General features: G+C 44.0%; 1 protein-coding gene across 3 annotated transcripts in view; it reads right to left on the bottom strand.

Annotated features, from left to right (window-relative positions):
- The window catches only part of PHF20L1 (PHD finger protein 20 like 1), a 375,592-nt gene that overhangs the window by 155,553 nt on the left and 201,177 nt on the right, over nucleotides 1-18,862 (bottom strand). For all 3 annotated transcript variants that reach the window (XM_029592049.1, XM_029592050.1, XM_029592048.1), the window contains exon 8: nucleotides 13,248-13,327. In XM_029592049.1, the coding sequence (XP_029447909.1) occupies nucleotides 13,248-13,327 (80 nt within the window). The remainder of the gene's footprint in view (nucleotides 1-13,247; nucleotides 13,328-18,862) is intronic.

The raw sequence follows: 18,862 nt of genomic DNA, 5'->3' as shown, positions 1-18,862 counted from the left end.
AGTGGCCTGCAGCCATTGAGACTTCAAGTTCCATCGTGCTCTCCTCATGTGGAGATGTGCCATAGGAGTGATATTTAGCATTGACAAGTGTCATGCTAATGTCTGCTGACATTTGTATCACTTCCACCACTACAGATATGAAGGTGGTAGCCCTTTGTTGCAGAAGAAAAGCTCTTGCCTGAGGAGTATCTAGCAGAGCTCTGATAAACTCCAATTGAGGTAATGGGTTCAGCTGAGACTCGGGGTAGTTGATAACATACCCCCAGTAACTCCAACACCCAGATGGTCATACTCATTTATTACTTGGCTTCTGCTCGAGATACGCTCTTGACCAGCCAATCGTCCACATTCATTTTGCATAAATGCACTGCCACCATGGCTAGGCATTTTGTGAAGACACATGGGGCAGACCCAAAATGCAGAATGCAGATTTCAAAATGAATGTCTCACCATGAATCTGAAATGTTCCCTGTAAGTGGGAAGAATTTCTATGTGAGTGTAAGTATCCCTTGGATCGAGAGAGCATAGCCAGTCTCCTTTTGGAAGAAAAGGGATTAAGGTGCCCAGGGAAACCATTTTGAACTTTTCTCTTTGGATGAATTTGTTGATCAAGGGGTAAAAAAAAGGAGCACTTAGGGATGACAAGGCCACAGCATAGAGATTAAATGAATTCTTTGCTTCAGCCTTCACTGAGGAAGATGTAAGAGAGATACCCATGCCAGAAATTATATTCAAAGGTGACGATTCAGAGGAATTGAAACAAATCTTAGTGCACCTGGAAGATGTAATATGGCAAACTGAAAAATTAAAGTGTAGCAAATCACCTGGACCAGAAAGTGTTCAGAGTGCTAAAATAACTGAAAAATGAAATTGCAGACTTGCTATTTGTAATTTGTAAATTATGATGTAATTGTCTATGGTACCTGAAGACTGGAGGGTTGGCAATGTAATGCCAATTTTTAAAAAAAGATCCAGGTGTGAATCAGGAAACTACAGACCAACAAGTCTGATTTCTGTGCCAGGCAAAATGGTAGAACTATCATAAAGAACAAAATTACTGAACATAAAGATAGGCATAGTTTAATGGGACAAAGCCAACATGGATTTAGTAAAAACAAGTCTTGCCTCACCAATTTGCTCCTTTTTCAGGGCATAAATACTGTAAATATGTGGATAAAGATGAGTGTCTACGAGGAACTTCTTAGGAAATTAAAAGGTCATGGGATTGGGGGCACTGTCCTATTGTGGATTGTCAACTGGTTTAAAGGCAGAAAACAGAGAGTAAGGCTAAATATTAAAAATTCTCAATGGAGAAACGTGAATAGTGGAGTGCCACAAGGATCTGTTCTGGGACCATTGCTTTCTAATATATTTATAAATGACCTGGAAATGGGAATACAAAGTGAGGTGATCAAATTTGTCGATGACAAATCTGCTTCATTTTTTTGAAGGGGTTAATAAACATGTGGATAAAGATGAATCGGTAGATGTAGTGTATTTGGATTTTCAGAAGGCGTTTGACAAAGTCCCTCATGAGAGGCTTCTAAGAAAACTAAAAAGTCATGGGATAGGAGGCGATGTCCTTTCGTGGATTACAAACCGGTTAAAAGACAGGAAACAGAGAGTAGGATTAAATAGTCAATTTTCTCAGTGGAAAAGGGTAAACAGTGGAGTGCCTCAGGGATCTGTACTTGGACCGGTGCTTTTCAATATATCTATAAATGATCTGGAAAGGAATACAATGAGTGAAATTATCAAATTTGCGGATGTTACAAAATTATTCAGAGTAGTTAAATCACAAGCAGATTGTGATACATTACAGGAGGACCTTGCAAGACTGGAAGATTGGGCATCCAAATGGCAGATGAAATTTAATGTGGACAAGTGTAAGATGTTGCATATAGGGAAAAATAACCCTTGCTGTAGTTACACGATGTTAGGTTCCATATTAGGAGCTACCACCCAGAAAAAAAAGATCTAGGCATCATAGTGGATATTACTTTAAAATTGTCAGCTCAGTGTGCTGCAGCAGTCAAAAAAGCAAACAGAATGTTAGGAATTATTAGGAAGGGAATGGTTAATAAAACAGAAAATGTCATAATGCCTCTGTATCGCTCCATGGTGAGACCGCACCTTGAATACCGTGTACAATTCTGGTCACCGCATCTCAAAAAAGATATAGTTGCGATGGAGAAGGTACAGAGAAGGGCAACCAAAATGATAAAGGGGATGGAACAGCTCCCCTATAAGGAAAGGCTGAAGAGGTTAGGGCTGTTCAGTTTAGAGAAGAGACAGCTAGGGGGTGGGGGGGGGGTATGATAGAGGGTTTTTTTTTTAATTCTTTCTTTATTGCAAGTTATTACAATAACCCAAAACATTAAACAACAGTAGAAAACAGTTCTAGAACATTACGACCCCTCCCCCCCTGTCCCTTCCCCCCCCCCCCCCCGAAACCCACTCATACACCAGATTCCTGAGGTATATCTGCTGTGTCGTAGCAAACCTTTATCCGAGCACTACCAGTTCGGATCCGTCAATTTGCCACTGAATATGTTACCCAGACCCTCCCGACGATTTGTATTTGTATCCAGTAATGGTATGGATCAGATCTCGGGTAAAGTCAGTGAGGGACCACCAAAACTTACTCCATACTGCGGTACAGAAATCTCTCTTGGCCAGCGGCTGTGATTGCGCCGTCCAATACTCGTGTTGTAAGAGCGTCACCAGACGGGCATGCCATTGTCCACCCGAGGGCCGATCCTCGGATATCCATTTCGCCATAATGGTCTGCACCGCTGTGGTAAGAGCCTTGTCTAAGAAACGCAAGTCACACTCGGGCAGCTCCTTCAAGGCTCCTTGCGGTAGACGAAAAAGGCAAAGCCTTAAGTCCTTGGGAACTGGAATGTTGAGAATCTTTTCCAGACTGGACAACACCTCTGTCCAGAAAGTCTCCACCTGAGGACACTCCCATAATCCATGAAGATAAGGCCCCACATCCTTATTACATTTAATACACACTGCAGAGTCACAAAGGCGGGCTGCAAATCTCTGAGCTTGGGAAATATACAGACAGTGTAAAATTTTATACCCCACTTCCTGAATCAGTACATTTTCGGATACTTTACTACTGGTTATCAAAATTTCCTCAATATCCGACAAAGCCAAGTACACATTAGCTATGCGAACCCATTTATTTTGTATTTCCATCTTTGCCTCATTGTCAGGTATATCCCGTAATGCTTTCGACAAGGTAGAGCATGAATGGCCAAACTTGTCCCTGGGCATAAAAAAAACTCGTAATGGGTCCCATCCCAGTCCCAAGGTGTACGACCCTACCAGGCTATGGGCATAGTGCCTTGCTTGCAAGTATGCAAAAAATTCTTGTGTTCGCACTCCATATACATGCTGGAAATCTTGAAATGACCACATATTCCCAGATCCTGGCTCAAACAGGTTGTACACATTGCGTATCCCCTTAACCTCCCAGTTTTTAAAAACAGCCCCCATCATACCACTAGGGAACATGGGATTACCACACAACGGCATATAGGGAGTGATAGGCTGGTGTAATCGGAGGACCTGCATACACAGGAATCTCCAGGCCTTCCGCCCGGACATTACTATCATATGCCCTCGATATGTGGCCGGAAGGTAAGTGCCCCCCACTTGCATTAGGGATTCCGGCTTATAAGGACTGAGCCATTCTAATAAAAAGGAACGAGGTGTAAATTTTCCAGTTCCTTCCAGCCAATCCTGTACATGTCGTAGGACACAAGCAAGGTTATAAGCTCTCCAATTTGGACACGCCAACCCCCCCTGCCTGCCAGGTAGCTGAAGCGTCTGGAGAGCCAATCTGGGTTTTCGTCCTCCCCACAAAAATGTTCGAATAACTCTGTTAATGCCCACAATGTCCGTCCTAGTTAACCAGATAGGCAATTGTAAGAACATGTACAGCCACCTGGGCAATTCCAACATTTTTAATAGCGCAATTCTGCCCTTCAGAGACAACGGAAGGGACCGCCACATTTCTAGCTTCTTAGTCATATTGTGTAATAGGGGCCGGATATTCGTCTCCTGTATCTTCGTGACATCTCTACCCAAATACCGCATAGTGTTTACCCGCCCACCTCAACTGAAAATCCCCGGTCCACCCTTGGCGTACAGACAACCCCAGATCCATAGCCTCTGACTTGTCCACATTTATTTTTAGCCCTGCAGAGGAGCCAAACAGTCTCTGATGGGCTAGTACCCGTTCCAGGGAGCTTTGCGGGGTAGTGAGAAACACTAAAACATCATCCGCGAAAGCAGATACCTTAAATGTCTACCTCCCCCAACTGAACCCCTTAATCAGTGGGTCCGCTTCCAGTTTTCGTAATAACGGATCGATGGAAAGGATATACAACAGTGGAGACAATGGGCAACCTTGTCTTACACCCCGCTGTAAACTGAAATCCTCTGAAACCTGACCATTCGCCCGAATAGCAGATTTGGGAGCGTGATATAGCATCCTGATATTGTGAACTATCTCCCCTTCAAAAACCATATCTCCCCAGGACTGAGAACATGTACTCCCAGGACACCCTATCGAATGCCTTTTCCGAGTCAAAGCCCACGAGGAGTGCCGGAGTCCCCTGTTTGTGGCATTCTTCCATGGCTATAATCAATTTTGTAAGATTGGTACTGATAGCCCGACCCTTGACAAAGCCCACCTGATTATCTGTAATGAGGTCTGGAAACACACCACTCATCCTATCCGCCATTATTTTGGCAAAGACCTTGGCTTCAAAATTTAATAAGGATATTGGCCTATAGGCCGCCGTAGAGGACAGGTCCTTACCCGGTTTTTCAAGGACTGTGACAAATGCTCTTGTTGTCTCCTCTGGGAATCGCCCGCGCCTTTGAGCCTCTCTATAGAAAAGGAGTAAGTCCTCCATGACCCGAGAAATCAGACATTTATAATATTCGGCGGTAAAGCCGTCCGGGCCCGGGGCTTTGTTAGCCTTACTTGCCATAGTAGCGCTCCTTAATTCGTCCAATTGGATAGGTTTATTAAGTGAGGCTAGTTTTTGAAGGTCAAGTGTTGGGATGTGCAAACCACAAAAAAACTCCTCTTCCTGTACTGTACCCCACTTTCTGTCTTCAGAATATAGTCTCTCATAAAAATTCCGGAACTCTTCACAGATCTCCCTCCCAGTTGTTAATGGTGACCCATCCCCTTTTCTCAACTTGTCAATCACTGTACTCCCCCTGGCCAAACGCACCATGTTGGCAAGCACCCTCCCAGACTTGTTACCAAACCTGAAGAATTTGTGAGCACTCCGCTGCAAGCCCCTTTGCGCCCTCTCATGCAGAAGCCCATTCAGAGTCCGTAAAATGTCATTATAGTGGGTTTGGGCTTGCGGGGAACGCACTTGCGCCAGCTGTTGCCTGGCCTGTCTCAATCGGGTCTCCAAACCTACGATCTTGCTCGCCATCGCCCGGGCTTGTGCTATCGTATATGAAGTGATTGCTCCCCTCATAACTACCTTGCTGGTTGCCCAGAACAACCACGGATCATTCTTGTGTGCCCTGTTATTGTGTGCAAAATCCGCCCAGTGTTCATGGAGAAAGTCCCGGAATTTAGAATCGCCTTGTAAGTGACTAGGGAATCGCCATAATCGGCATGGAGTCTCCCCCAGACCATCGCCAATTTCCGCCCAGATAATTGCATGATCTGATATTTCTATGGGTCCAATTTTTACCTGTCCTATCTGGGGCAATAAGGAGGAAGAGACCAACACATAGTCAATTCTGAAGAGCGTCGCGTTCGCCTTCGAAACATGAGTATAGTCCCTCTCTGTTGGATTAAGCGTCCACCATTTATCCAGCAGATGCAACTCAGCACAGAGGTAGGATATCCCTTTTCTCAACATAGTGGGTTTGGTAGATGTAGGTCTGGAACGGTCGACCCTTGGGTCACCCACACAATTAAAATCCCCTAAGAGAACCAGGGCGCCCCGAGATATGCCAAGTATTTGGCCTACCAGCCCCTGAAAGAAAGAGTGGTTATACTCATTCGGCGCATATACTGTGCATATTGTTACTTCCCTGCCATTCAGCTTACCAACCAAAATTAGATACCGCCCTTGAACATCAGATTCCTGTTTCAGTAATTCAAACTTAAGGCTTTTATGGATTAATATTGCAACTCCTGCCTTACGGCCCATTGCTGGATTATAGAAGCACTGTCCTACCCATTGCCTTTTTAATTTAAGGTTTTCCTCAGATGACAAATGTGTCTCTTGAAGGGCTGCTATCCCCACTTTCTGTCTTTGCAACGCAGTAAGTATCTTTTTCCGCTTAATAGGCGTACTTATTCCACCTACATTTCAGGAGATATACCTTATGGAACTCATCCTGTAGCCAATGCAGTCGTATACCAATGAACCCGTTCTTGTAATGTTAAGGGGCTTGGCCTCCCAGCCTGGACCTCCCCCCCTACAAATCCTAATGCTACTTTAACTAACCCACCGTGCACCCCAGGATGGTGTATGTCCCCCCCTTGAAGTCCCCCCAGCCCTGTACCCCCACCCCCCTCTCGCCCCCTTATCCCCCCCACAACTTTACACAATATAATCATTCCTGCCCACATTAGTGGGCTAGAGATCCGTTTTTGATGCGACCAGGTGCTGACCCACTATATACAGGATTACCCACAGAACCCAGAGGCGTGATACCTCCTCCCAGAAGTGCCTGCAAAACAAAGCTTATGCATTAACAACATAACAACCCAACAAACCAACACATGGTGAGGTGCCAGCATTATGTGAATAGATCTGAACAGTCCGAAGTAACCACTACTGAAAGGTATGATCCCAGATTGGTGGCGTCCCCATACCAGTCTCAGAACCTGTCGGAGGGTCACAGCCCCTTGGTAGAAAACAGCTCTTGTGCCCTGCTCCATCCAGAGGCACATCTGCACTGACACACTCCAGAGCACTCCACACTGTTGCCCAAACTTATGTTTCCTCTGTGATCCTCAGCCACCAGAGATCGGTGGCGCGTCAATATCCAAACAATTCCGTGTCACTGTATACCATATGCCACCCACTCCGTCCTGATAGCATTGTTCAGCTTTCCGTCCATATACAATCAGCTTGCTGCCCATCTTCGTGTAATCTGGCAATAGCCGCTGCACTGTGAAAGAACCATCCTCATGTGACAGTGCCAAGGCCTGGGCGCCTGTCCCCACGCCTACTTATTCTGGCCATGAGTCCCCATCCAGGTGGTAGCTTTCTTGGGGTAGTCAAAGGTGTTCACCTTGCCATCCCGCAATATTTTTAGTATCGCCGGATACTGGAGCGCAAATCTGATATTCTTATTGAATAGATCATTGCAGGTAGTCGAGAACAATCTGCGCTTGGCTGCCACCACAGCTGAAAAATCTTGAAATATCACTATTTTGTGATTATTGTATTGCAAATCTCTTTTTTTCCGGTAGGCCGCTAAAATAGTAGCACGCTGCGCCCAATTCATGAAGCGTGCGATCACAAGGCGGGGGCGCGTATCTGTCTCTCTCCGGAGGCCTAGCCGATGAGCCCTCTCTATGGTAAGCCGGCCCACTAAGGATTCCACACATAAGGCCCCAGGAAGCCAAGATTCCAAAATAGCTTGTAGCTCACCCTCTTGAATCTCCTCCGGCAGACCTATGAATTTTAAATTGTTTAGTCTTGCTCTATTTTCCAAGTCCTCTAACTTGGCGTCTGTCACGCTCGCAGCGGTCTCCAAGGCAGTAATGCGTGCCATGAGGGCTTGCTGATCTTCCTCCACCGCTGCAATGCGGCCCTCCGTAATATCGATCCTATGGCCGATATCCGTTATCGATTCTTTCAGCGTGGCAAAATTTTCTGCCATGCCGGTGAAGTTGGGTTCCAGCGCTTCTACAACCGCCGCCGTCATGCGCGAAATCGCTGCCTCATCCAAACTCGCCATTTCCTGCTGCTTCCCGCCATCCGCCATTTTCTGCTCGCCCCCGCCACCCTTTGGTTTTTCTTTTTCCTTGCGGGGCGTTTTTGCCGACATAATACGCTTCCGGAAACTCAGCTCGCTAGCGTCCTGAACTGCTCCGCTGCCCTTTGGTAGCCTTTGCTGCCGCTTTCGAGCATTTTGACACTGCAAAAAGTTAGCTTTTCGTGGGCCAGCACCCGGAGCTCTGAGAAGCGCGGCTTATCAGGCTATCGCATCACGTGACCTCCTGATAGAGGTTTTTAAGATCATCAGAGGCCTTGAACGAGTAGATGTGAATTGGTTATTTACACTTTCGAATAATAGAAGGACTAGTGGGCATTCAATGAAGTTAGCAAGTAGCACGTTTAAGACTAATCGGAGAACATTCTTTTTCATTCAACACGCAATTAAGCTCTGGAATTTGTTGCCAGAGGATGTGGTTAGTGCAGTTAGTGTAGCTAGGTTCAAAAAAGGTTTGTATAAGTTCTTGGAGGAGAGGTCCATTAACTGCTATTAATCAAGTTTACTTAAGGAATAGCCACTGCTATTAAGTGCATCAATAGCATGGGATCTTCTTAGGGTTTGGGTAATTGCCAGGTTCTTGTGGCCTGGTTTGGCCTGTTTTGGAAATAGGATGCTGGGCTTGATGGACCCTTGGTCTGACCCAGCATAGCAATTTTTTATGTTCTTATGTTCTTTTCAAAGCTAAATCACAAAAGGATTGTGAGATATTGCAAAAGCACCTTGCAAAACTAGGAGATTGGGCATGCAAATGGCAAAAGAAATTTAATGTGGACAAGTGCAAATTGATGCACTTAGGGAAGAGTAACCCAAATTATAGTTACACAATGTAAGGCTCCACATTAGGAGCCACCATTAAGGAAAATAATCTAGGTGTTATGATTAATAATACATTGAAATCTGCTCAGTGTGTAGTAGCTGTCAAGAAAGCAAATAGAATGTTAGGAATTATTAGGAAAGGAATGCAGAATAAAACAGACTATCTGAATGCCTTTGTATTTTCCATGATGCGACCTCATCTTGAGTATTGTGTACGGTTCGGGTCGCTGTGAGGGAGTATATTTGAAACTCCCTCAGAACACCGTAAGGGACTGGCCACAGCTATCTAGCCCAGTTCTTTTTAAGATCAAACCGAGCAAGGGATTCTGGGCCCAGGGAGGATCCCTTCAGCCTAGAATAAGGAGGCAGGGCCCAGAAGAGTGGACAAGGCCCCAAGGAGAAGGCAGGAAGCCAATCTACACCCACACTATTTAGATTTGACTAGATTTGACACAAGGGACTAGATATGACGTTTGTTAACACAAGGTACTACTGCTGTGTTTTTATTTTCTTTTAAAATAAGCCTTTCGTTTGTTTAGAACCAGCCAGAGTTCGGCCTCATTTTGTACTTCTGGCTGATTTCCAACCTGTGGCTGCTCCTGAGCAACCACATATGGTGGCAAGCAATGAGATCTCCTAAGCTGAAGTGAAAAGCACAGACAGAAGCCCATTACACAAAAGAAGAAAATAAAACCAAGTACAGACATTTTGTTTCCTAAGGCCTGGCTACAGGAACAGCACGGGACTCCAGTAGAGCAGGCCTCAGGGGCTAGTTCCACCTGAAGCAGGAGGGGATGGAAATAGTAAGGACCAGACAGACCAGAAAGAGTTTTTGTTTTTTTGTCCTCTCTCCTTCCCCAGGAGAGCCACCCAGCTTCACTGCTTGAGCAGTGTGAGAAGCAGGGAAGATGGAGCAGGTACATACAGTTTTGCACTGCCAGGCAACAACAACTGCAGGTCACCGTACAAAATCAAATTGGCTAGCACAGGCGTTGTGAGAGCAAGTTCTGCAACAAAACATGATGCTAACCCAGACAGCTCAGGCCATGCAGACCGCTGTAGCCAGGTTACCTCCCTTGACAGTATTACATAAGATGGCCCCAGGAGAAGATCCTGATTGTTTCCTGAAGAACTCTGAACAGACAACTCGTTTGGCAGGATGGCCAGAAGATACATGGACTTTCTATCTGGGGAACCAGATTTGAAAGCTGCCTTTCAAATCGCCAACCCAGAGGGAAAGGTTACATATGCTAAAGTCAAACAGCCATCCTAGGGAGGTCAGGCCTTACCCCAGAAGCCTACCGATAGTGGTTTCAGCAAAGAATTCTTCAACCAGAGGAACATCTGTGGAACCTTTTCCACAAACTTAAGGGTGTGGTTTGGAAGTGGCTGCACCTGGAAGGGAGACCAGCAATGGAAGAAGCCAACACTGTTTTGCTGGACCAATTCTTAGATGGCCTAGAATGTCCCTTGCAGCAGTAGGTCACTTCATGGCTCTGGGAGAGAGGGTAGTATTATCCTCAATCTTCCCTGTTAAGGATAAAGGACCAGGCAGGAAAGCTTGCATTCTGGAGATAAATGAATGGCTGCATAGATGGTGTCGACATGAGCATTTTGACTTCCAAGATCATGGGATGATATTTCAAGGATTGCTGGGCAGAAATGGGATACACTTGAAGAAGACACAGAATGGCAAACCTATTGAGGATTTTAAACTAGAATCATTGGGGATGGGTGAACAAAACCCTCAGTTAAGTACTCATATAAAAATGGGAAAAAAGGAAATTTTTGGAAAGCTATGTACACCAGTGCTCATAGTAAGGGGAAGAAAGTTGCAGATTTAGAGGTAGTCATGGAAAATGATTTAGATATAGTAACTATCACAGAGGCCTGGTACATGGAAAGCCATGATTAGGATACAGTTATATCAGGCTACAATCTATTCAAGAAGGGTGGGTAGGGAGGTAAGGAGAAGGCGTGGCATTATATATAAAGAACAGTATTAAAGCAACAGCATTGCTGGGCATACGAGGTAAGGAGGAGACACTGTGGATTGATATGGAAAGAGGGAATGGCATATCTATTTATATTGGTGTAATATACAGACCTCCATCACAGACAGAGGTGATGGACAGAGATTTAACAAAGAATATTCACAGGATTGTTGTGAAAGGGGAGGTTCTGTTGCTAGGGGATTTTAATATTCCAGATGTTGATTCACACATTACAACTGCAGTATCTTCTAGAAGCAGGGATTTTCCTGGATTCTCTGTAAGGAGAACTGTTCTGTCAAAGGGTAACAGAATCCACACAGGAGGGGGGCGATAGTGGACCTGGTGCTTACCAGCGGGGTCAGTATTTCTGAAGTTGTAGTGGATGATTATCTGAGAACCGGTGACCACTGGATGGTGTGATTCAATATATACTCCTGGAGGAGTTCTACACTACTGCAAAGCACAGAATTCCACTCCTGCGTAGAATCTGGAGCAGGCTCAGCATTGCCACGAGCGGACCCCATCCCGCTCTGGTGAAGATAGCGCAGACCATACCACTCGCAGCAAATAAAGAGCAGGCCCCAGCGTGCCATGCCACGTCGAAGAGGGAGAAGGTCCCGGCATGCCGCAAGTGGCACACAGATCCAAGTATGCTGTGAAAGGAGCCAATATCGTTCGCAGTGAATATGGACTGCAAGTCCCCACGATCCGTGAACAGAGCTCATTCTGCTCGCAGTGAAGATGGAGCAGGCCCTGGTGAGAGTGAGTTGTGTGTAGGAGTTGTTTGTATAAAACTGTGAGGCTGTGCAGATGTGTGTGTCTGTGTGCACGTATGAGCATGAGTGATGGTGTGTGTGTGCCTGAGAGAGGGGAGTCTATGTAAGGAAACTGTGAAGGAATGTGTACATAGAGAAATTTGGAGCTGGTCTGTGTGAAAAAGGGAGTATGTGTATGTGAGGGTGCATATTTGAGAGAGAAGGAGCCTGTGTGAGGGGATGTGTGTGAGAGAAAGAGGGATCCAATGTGCAGGGATGTGTGAGAGAGATAGGTACCCTGTGTGAGGGTGTATGCATGAGAAAGGGAATCTGAGTGAAGGGGGGGGTATGTGTGTGAGAGAGAGACGATGTTGCAATTGTTAGAGAACATCATGTATAGGAATTGCTACAACTTGCTTTGGAGGGTCGACAAACTGGAGTACCTCCAGTAATTTGCATATACTGCGCCTTCATGACATGCAAAATTATCTCCTGCATATTCATTGTGGATATCTTGAAAACCCGACTGGCTGTGGGGTCCCCAGGACAGATTTGGGAAGCCCTGGATTATAAAATAGGACTTGAGCTAAAAAAAAGGTGTCTCTCTACTGGCATGATTGTCCCTTCTCTTCCTTAAATGCCCTCAGTTAATAGAGCGCATAATTAATTGAAAATATTGCTTGTACGAATTAATCAGCAATATAAATAAAAACATGCCTGTATATCCAAAACATAAAACATAATATTAAATCAGAATAGAAACACACTCAACTAATCCCAAAGCAGAAAACAAATGCATAACACCACCGAACATATTACATCCCACAGATATTAAATATATAAGAAATTTTCTTAGACAATTTTAAACAATTTTACCAGGAAAATTGATTTACAAATTCCCCACTAAAATGTACAAAATTAACGGCATTCATTTTCACTCTTAAGGAAAACTGACACCACATATAATTTATTAATTGTATTAAAAATATCATGTCATTTTAAGATTTGGGATTCAAAAACCTTCAATGTAAATATTAAAAGTTTAAAAAAATGTTTACAGTATGCAATATTTTGAGCTCTGGGTCTGGATATTATTTATATATTATTTATTTTTTGAATCTGCAGGGCACAATTTAGCCCATCAATATTAAAACACAATGTAATAAAATCAAAGCTCATTGAACATTCCACAGAACACACCAGCCTATAAAATAACCTAAGATTTGTTTCATAAAAAGTTTTGTTAGAGGGCCAAAAAATATAAGAACCAACAAACATTTCCCATTTCAATTTATGTCATTATGCTTTTAATTTTCTGATTGTGTGTATGCTTGATTTTGTCTTATGTCATGTTTGTTTTTAAATATGCTTAATGTTATGTTTTATTTTTGTATATTTTTGACAATTTTGTGATCTGCCTTGAGCATAACCTTATGAGTTCACAGAATATAAACAAATAAATATACATGTCAAAATGTGTTTTGTTTCATAAAAAGTAGATAACTAGCTGCAGAACTGTGTATGTGAGGTGTCTTGATGCTTTGCCATAAATGTTTGAGTGGTGATAGATAAGTGATAGCTTACGCATCATCATTCATAATAAAAGTCCTGAATTTTAGTCTTTACTACCAGAATGTTTCTGATGAGTTTTGAAATCTCAGTCACTTCTTACCTGCTCCAGCATTAGAGCTGTGTCATTGTAGTCTTTTTTTTCACCATCATCAACTACAATGGCTTTCGATGCCAGCAGACCTTGAGAGAAAAATCATAGGCACTTGAAACAGAATATATTGATATTCAGCTCTAAATACGGTATATATATATATATATACCTGCATAAAATAATGTAGTAGAACATTTATATTTTTTTTATCATCATTTAGGGGCAAATATTAAAAGTATTGCTCATGCTAAAAGACTCATATATGCGAGTATCTGGGCCACATGTGAGCAACTCATAATTTAAAAGCCACAAATTACACACATATATGCACATACTCGAGCAAAACAAGAAGGGTCGGGAAAGGGGTGGGACACAGGTGTTCTGGGGCGGGGCCAATGGTTACGTGCAAAAAGCCGTACTTTAAAACCAGCTGCTACTGCACGTGTATGTTTACTTCATAAATCTCTGTTTAGGCCTAAATTAACTGGGTGAGGGGTCTGGGTCAACTGAGGGGGGAATCAAGCTGAAAATCCAGAGGGGTCTGGATGACCTGGCAAACTGGTAAAACTGAGAATTGTCCTGCACATTAACATGTTAGCAGGTTTTAAAATCCACTTCCCTGCAAGCGCTAAGGCTGACAAATTCTTAAGGAAGATGCGTGATTTATGTTTGCTTGATTTAACATTCCAATGTACGTTCGTCGTGCATGTTTCGGTGTTTGTGCGCATGTTTGGGCACCCGCGAGCTTGTTTTAAAGTTACAATCCCTCTATCATGTTTGATTATAGGAGAGGACTGTATGTTGAATGATAGTGGTAACAACTTTCATTATGACTATCATATAAAGTACAGACCATTACTATATTTATTTATTTGGCACTTTTATATACAGATATTCATGTAACAAGTTACAAATCACCTCGGTTTCAGATTGACAATACTTCTCACTTAATAAAATCACTTACTGTTCTAATTGTGTAGAATCCCTCTAACCGGGAAACCTCCTCACTCCTCAAAATGAATGTATTCCCCCTACTCGGGAGATCATCTGTTGTTCTGGACTCCCTCCAAAAGGGAAAACCAGCAGCTTGCAATACAATATAGAAGATCTTGGACTCGCACAACTAATCAAAGTCCCCATCCATAAGGGCTGTCATGCACTGGACTTGATATTCCACTCCTCCAGCTTGCACACAGACCCCCAACTCAATAGAGATGAACAGTGTCTCCTGGTCCGATCAACACCTTGTGCAGGCCACCCTTCCAATCTCTAATCAAACCCAGCTAGCTTCTGCATCCAAACTCCTAGCCAGAATCTTTTCCTGTCACAATCGACAATTTATTAGAACTCCTCAAAATAACTGAAGCCCTTACTGTTTCACAACCAAGCTCCTAGTACAACAATGGAATTTACCACATCCATCGAGAGTCTAGCCCCCCTCAAATTCAACCCCCTAACAACTCCACTTGATTCCATGAAGGTCTTCTCCTCTTAAGCAAAAGTCCTGTCAATTCAAATGGAAAGGAAACAAAGACCCAAGATCAACCTACACACCTACAAGGAACACTCAAAGAAATATAAAGCAGCTATTCGACAAGTGAAAAAGAACTCTCTCTCCAAACAGTTGGAAATATCAATGAATCATCCATGGAAACTTTTTCAACTGGTTTGAAAACTTGCCACTCTGAACACCTAGCATTGACGATAGGTTCTGACAACCCTTCAACTGAAGATTTTGCTGAATTCTAAAAAAAAATGCATTCCTCCTTTGCCACTTCTCCCTCCCCTGTGCCCATCTCTATCCCAAATAACTTATCTACTTCAAACACCCCCTCTACCATGTCCACGCTCTCGACTCTAGCCAAATAAATCCAACTCTCGCTTGATAGTATCTCATTGTCTGAATTCAAAACAATCTTCCCCAAAAAGGTAGGGAAAACCCTTTAAAGGATCAGTCACTCCACCTGCCCGTTACACCCAATATCTCCCAAATTCTTCGACTTAAGAAAAAACTTAGCCCACTGCCTAACCACCATAATAAAGACCATGCTTACCTAAGGCTCCGCCCTCTTTCACTAAAAAAAGGCCATAATCAAACTCATATTATAAAAAAAAAAATAAAATTACCCTGACCCAAAATAGTCAGCAACTATCAGACTCCAGCCTGTGCTTCCTTTAAAAAAATTATGGAAAAAGTGGTCTAGACTTCCTTGAAGAAAGCAACATCTTCCATTCTTACTAATCCACATTCAGAAAAGGTCACAAACATGAACCCGTCCTATTAGCCATAACTAACAGCAGTCACATAAATACCAATGTGGCAACTCCCTCCTAGTCCTACTAGATCTTTCCACTGCTTTTGACAGCAATCATCAACCCCTACTTCAATGATTAAGTGATACGCCGCCCCAGTCGCGCTGGTGACCTCACCACGACGCGACCGCGCTAAATTTAAAGAGCCGGCAAGACTTCAGGCGCCGCGCGCCGAAGGAGCGCGACAAAGGGGCCTGCCCCTTTGAGCGCCCCTTCGAGCAGCCCCGTCAGACAGCCCAGAAGAATTTCATGGTCTTCTCCAAGCGGACGCTGAATATCGGCAGTAAGTTCCAACGCTTTTTGCCACGCACTTGCCGGAAAGGACATTAAAGCACCTCGCATGTCCAACCCAAGCAAAGCCTTCCTAAACAGTAATGCTGTGACCGTCCAGGACAGAATCACCGCCAGCAACCGGTCAGACAACCCCAGTCACGCCTACTGAGGACAGAGCACTCTTCCAGCCGAACCTACAAACAAACTTACAAACACTGTCAACAATCTTCCAAACCTCTCCTCAATCAGACAGACACCGTCTTTCATCCATTCATCTCAGACTAAACCTCCTCCAGAATTCCACCCATCATGCACACTTACAACATCCCAATCATCCACAACCAAAGGAGAACCCTTGCAACTAACTCCACCAACGTCATACAAAAAAGAATTATCCCTATCATGACATCTCCATTGAACCAACTTCTAGGCCTCACACTACTCTCAGTAACCCTCTTCAATGCGCAATCCTTAACTAAGAAGACACATATTCTCAATGATTACCTTTTGGATTCCAACCCAGACATCTGTGCCAAAACAGAAACCTGGTTAAAAAACACGGACATCGCCTTAATCAACCAACTACCCATCCAGACATATGACATCTTCACCTTCCATAGACACAAAAAAAGAGGAGGCGGACTTCTCCTAGCCACCAAGAAAGAACTCAGACTGACCGCACATTCAATCAAGACAGAGTCCAAATTGGAACTGGGTCTAATCAAGTCAAAACATCTACAAATACTGTTAGTCTACGCTCCCCCGCGAGTTCTAGAAACGGACCCCTCACCCCTCATAGAATCCATTGTGAAACATATTAACTCAGACCTTCCAACAATGATCATGGGGGATTTCAACCTCCATACAAACGCAACACCTCGCTCTGCGAACTGCGAAGCCCTCCTCACCACCCTCGGCGCTATGGGATTCACTCAGACCATCAACAGCCCCACACATAAAGCTGGACACACTCTGGATCTAATATTCATCAACTCTAATTTCACTTGCACAGTAGAACCCACCTGTACCCCCATCCCTTGGTCAGATCATTTCCTGATAGAATCTTCCTTCTCCACACACAGACACACCCCTCCCCACACCTTTCTACCATTCAATTCAGGAAAGCATGTCCATCTGATACACTCAGCGATCAGCTCTCCAAAGAACTCTCTAACGTAGACCTAGCTAACCCTGACTCAGCCCTATCCTCCTGGCAAAAGATTACAGAAGCAGTCACAAACAAATGGTGCCCAATAGTCTCCAAATCAATCAACCCAACAAAAAAGGGAAATCAACCCTGGTTCAGCACTGAACTTAAACAGATGAAACAGACCTTACGCCATAAAGAAAATAGATGGCGCAAAACCCCTAACATATCTACCCTTTCAACATACAAGGGATTCTTACATCACTACAGGACCGCCATTCTACAGAAAAAAAAGAATACTATGCAAACAAAATACACCATTTCCAATATGATGCCCAGGCCCTATTCGCTTACGTAACACAAATCACTAAATCTACCCCCCCACCTATTCCTGACGAACAAGCTCTTTCCAAGGCTAATGAGCTCGCTTCATTCTTTCAACAGAAGATCTTAAATACCCTCGCTCTCCTTCCTCCGAATACAACACCTCTCAAGTCAGGCGAGAATCCCCAGTCTCTTACTAGACCCAAATTTGACAGTTTCGAATCAATCTCCACTAAAGAGATGGAATCCCTCCTAAAAAGACAGAAACCATCAAGCCATCCGGCTGATAACATCCCATCGAGACTCCTGCTTCTCATCCCAAACGCGATCTCAGGACCTCTGACCAGTATCATAAACAGCCTTCTAACTCAAGGAAGCTACCCAGACAGTCTAAAAACCGCCTCACTCAAGCCCCTCCTCAAGAAACACAACTTAGACCCTAATGTTCTAGCTAACTTCAGACCCATCTCTAACCTCCCATTCGTTGCCAAACTAACGGAGAAACTGGTAAACACCCAGCTTTCTGAATATCTAGAAGACCACAAGATCCTATACCCCTCGCAATATGGTTTCCGTAAATCACGCAACACGGAAACCCTCCTCATTTCACTTACAGACCATATTATTATGGGGTTAGACAAAGGACACTCCTTTTTATTAGTCCTGTTAGACATCTCGGCGGCATTTGACACCGTCAACCATACCATCCTACTGGATCGCCTAGCAGATATCGGCATCTCCGGATCTGCCCACAAATGGTTCAAGTCCTTCCTCAGCAATAGGACTTTTAAAGTCAAACTCAATAATAAAGAGTCACCCCTAACTAAATCAACTCTTGGTGTACCACAAGGTTCCTCCTTATCTCCAAACCTCTTTAACATATACCTCCTCCCCCTCTGCCAACTGTTAACAGATCTCAACCTAATTCATTATCTGTATGCAGACGACGTGCAGATTCTAATCCCTATAACAGAATCAATCTCAAAAGCGCTCACCCAATGGAATAACTGCCTTCTATCCATCACTAATCTACTCAACAGCTTAAACCTGGTTCTCAACGCCTCCAAGACAAAACTGCTCCACATCTCCTCAAATGAAAACAATATCTCCCCACCATCACCACACTTCTCTCACATCACCTGTAAGCAGGTTAGAGGCCTTGGGGTAATACTAGACAATCGACTAAACTTAAAGAAAATGGTCAACACAACCTCCAAAGACTGTTTCTACAGACTACATGTTCTAAAACGACTTAAACCACTCTTATTCTTCCATGACTTCAGGACAGTCCTCCAAGCGCTACTGTTCGCCAAAATAGACTACTGCAGTGCCCTTTTCCTAGGCCTCCCCAAATCCACCACCAAACCACTGCAGATGATACAAAATGCTGCAGCGAGATTGCTGACCAGTACCAGCCGCGGCGAACACATCTCACCCATCCTCAGGAACCTACATTGGTTACCAGTTAATTTCAGAATTCTATACAAATCAATCACCGTAATTCACAAAACCATCCATCATCATCTTCAACTCGACCTGGAAATCCCATTCAAACTCCACTCCTCTA

This window comes from Rhinatrema bivittatum, chromosome 2, assembly GCF_901001135.1.
Source record: "Rhinatrema bivittatum chromosome 2, aRhiBiv1.1, whole genome shotgun sequence".
NCBI lineage: Eukaryota > Metazoa > Chordata > Amphibia > Gymnophiona > Rhinatrematidae > Rhinatrema > Rhinatrema bivittatum.
Note: the sequence above shows the minus strand (reverse complement) of the source record. Positions and strands in the feature narration are given on the sequence as shown.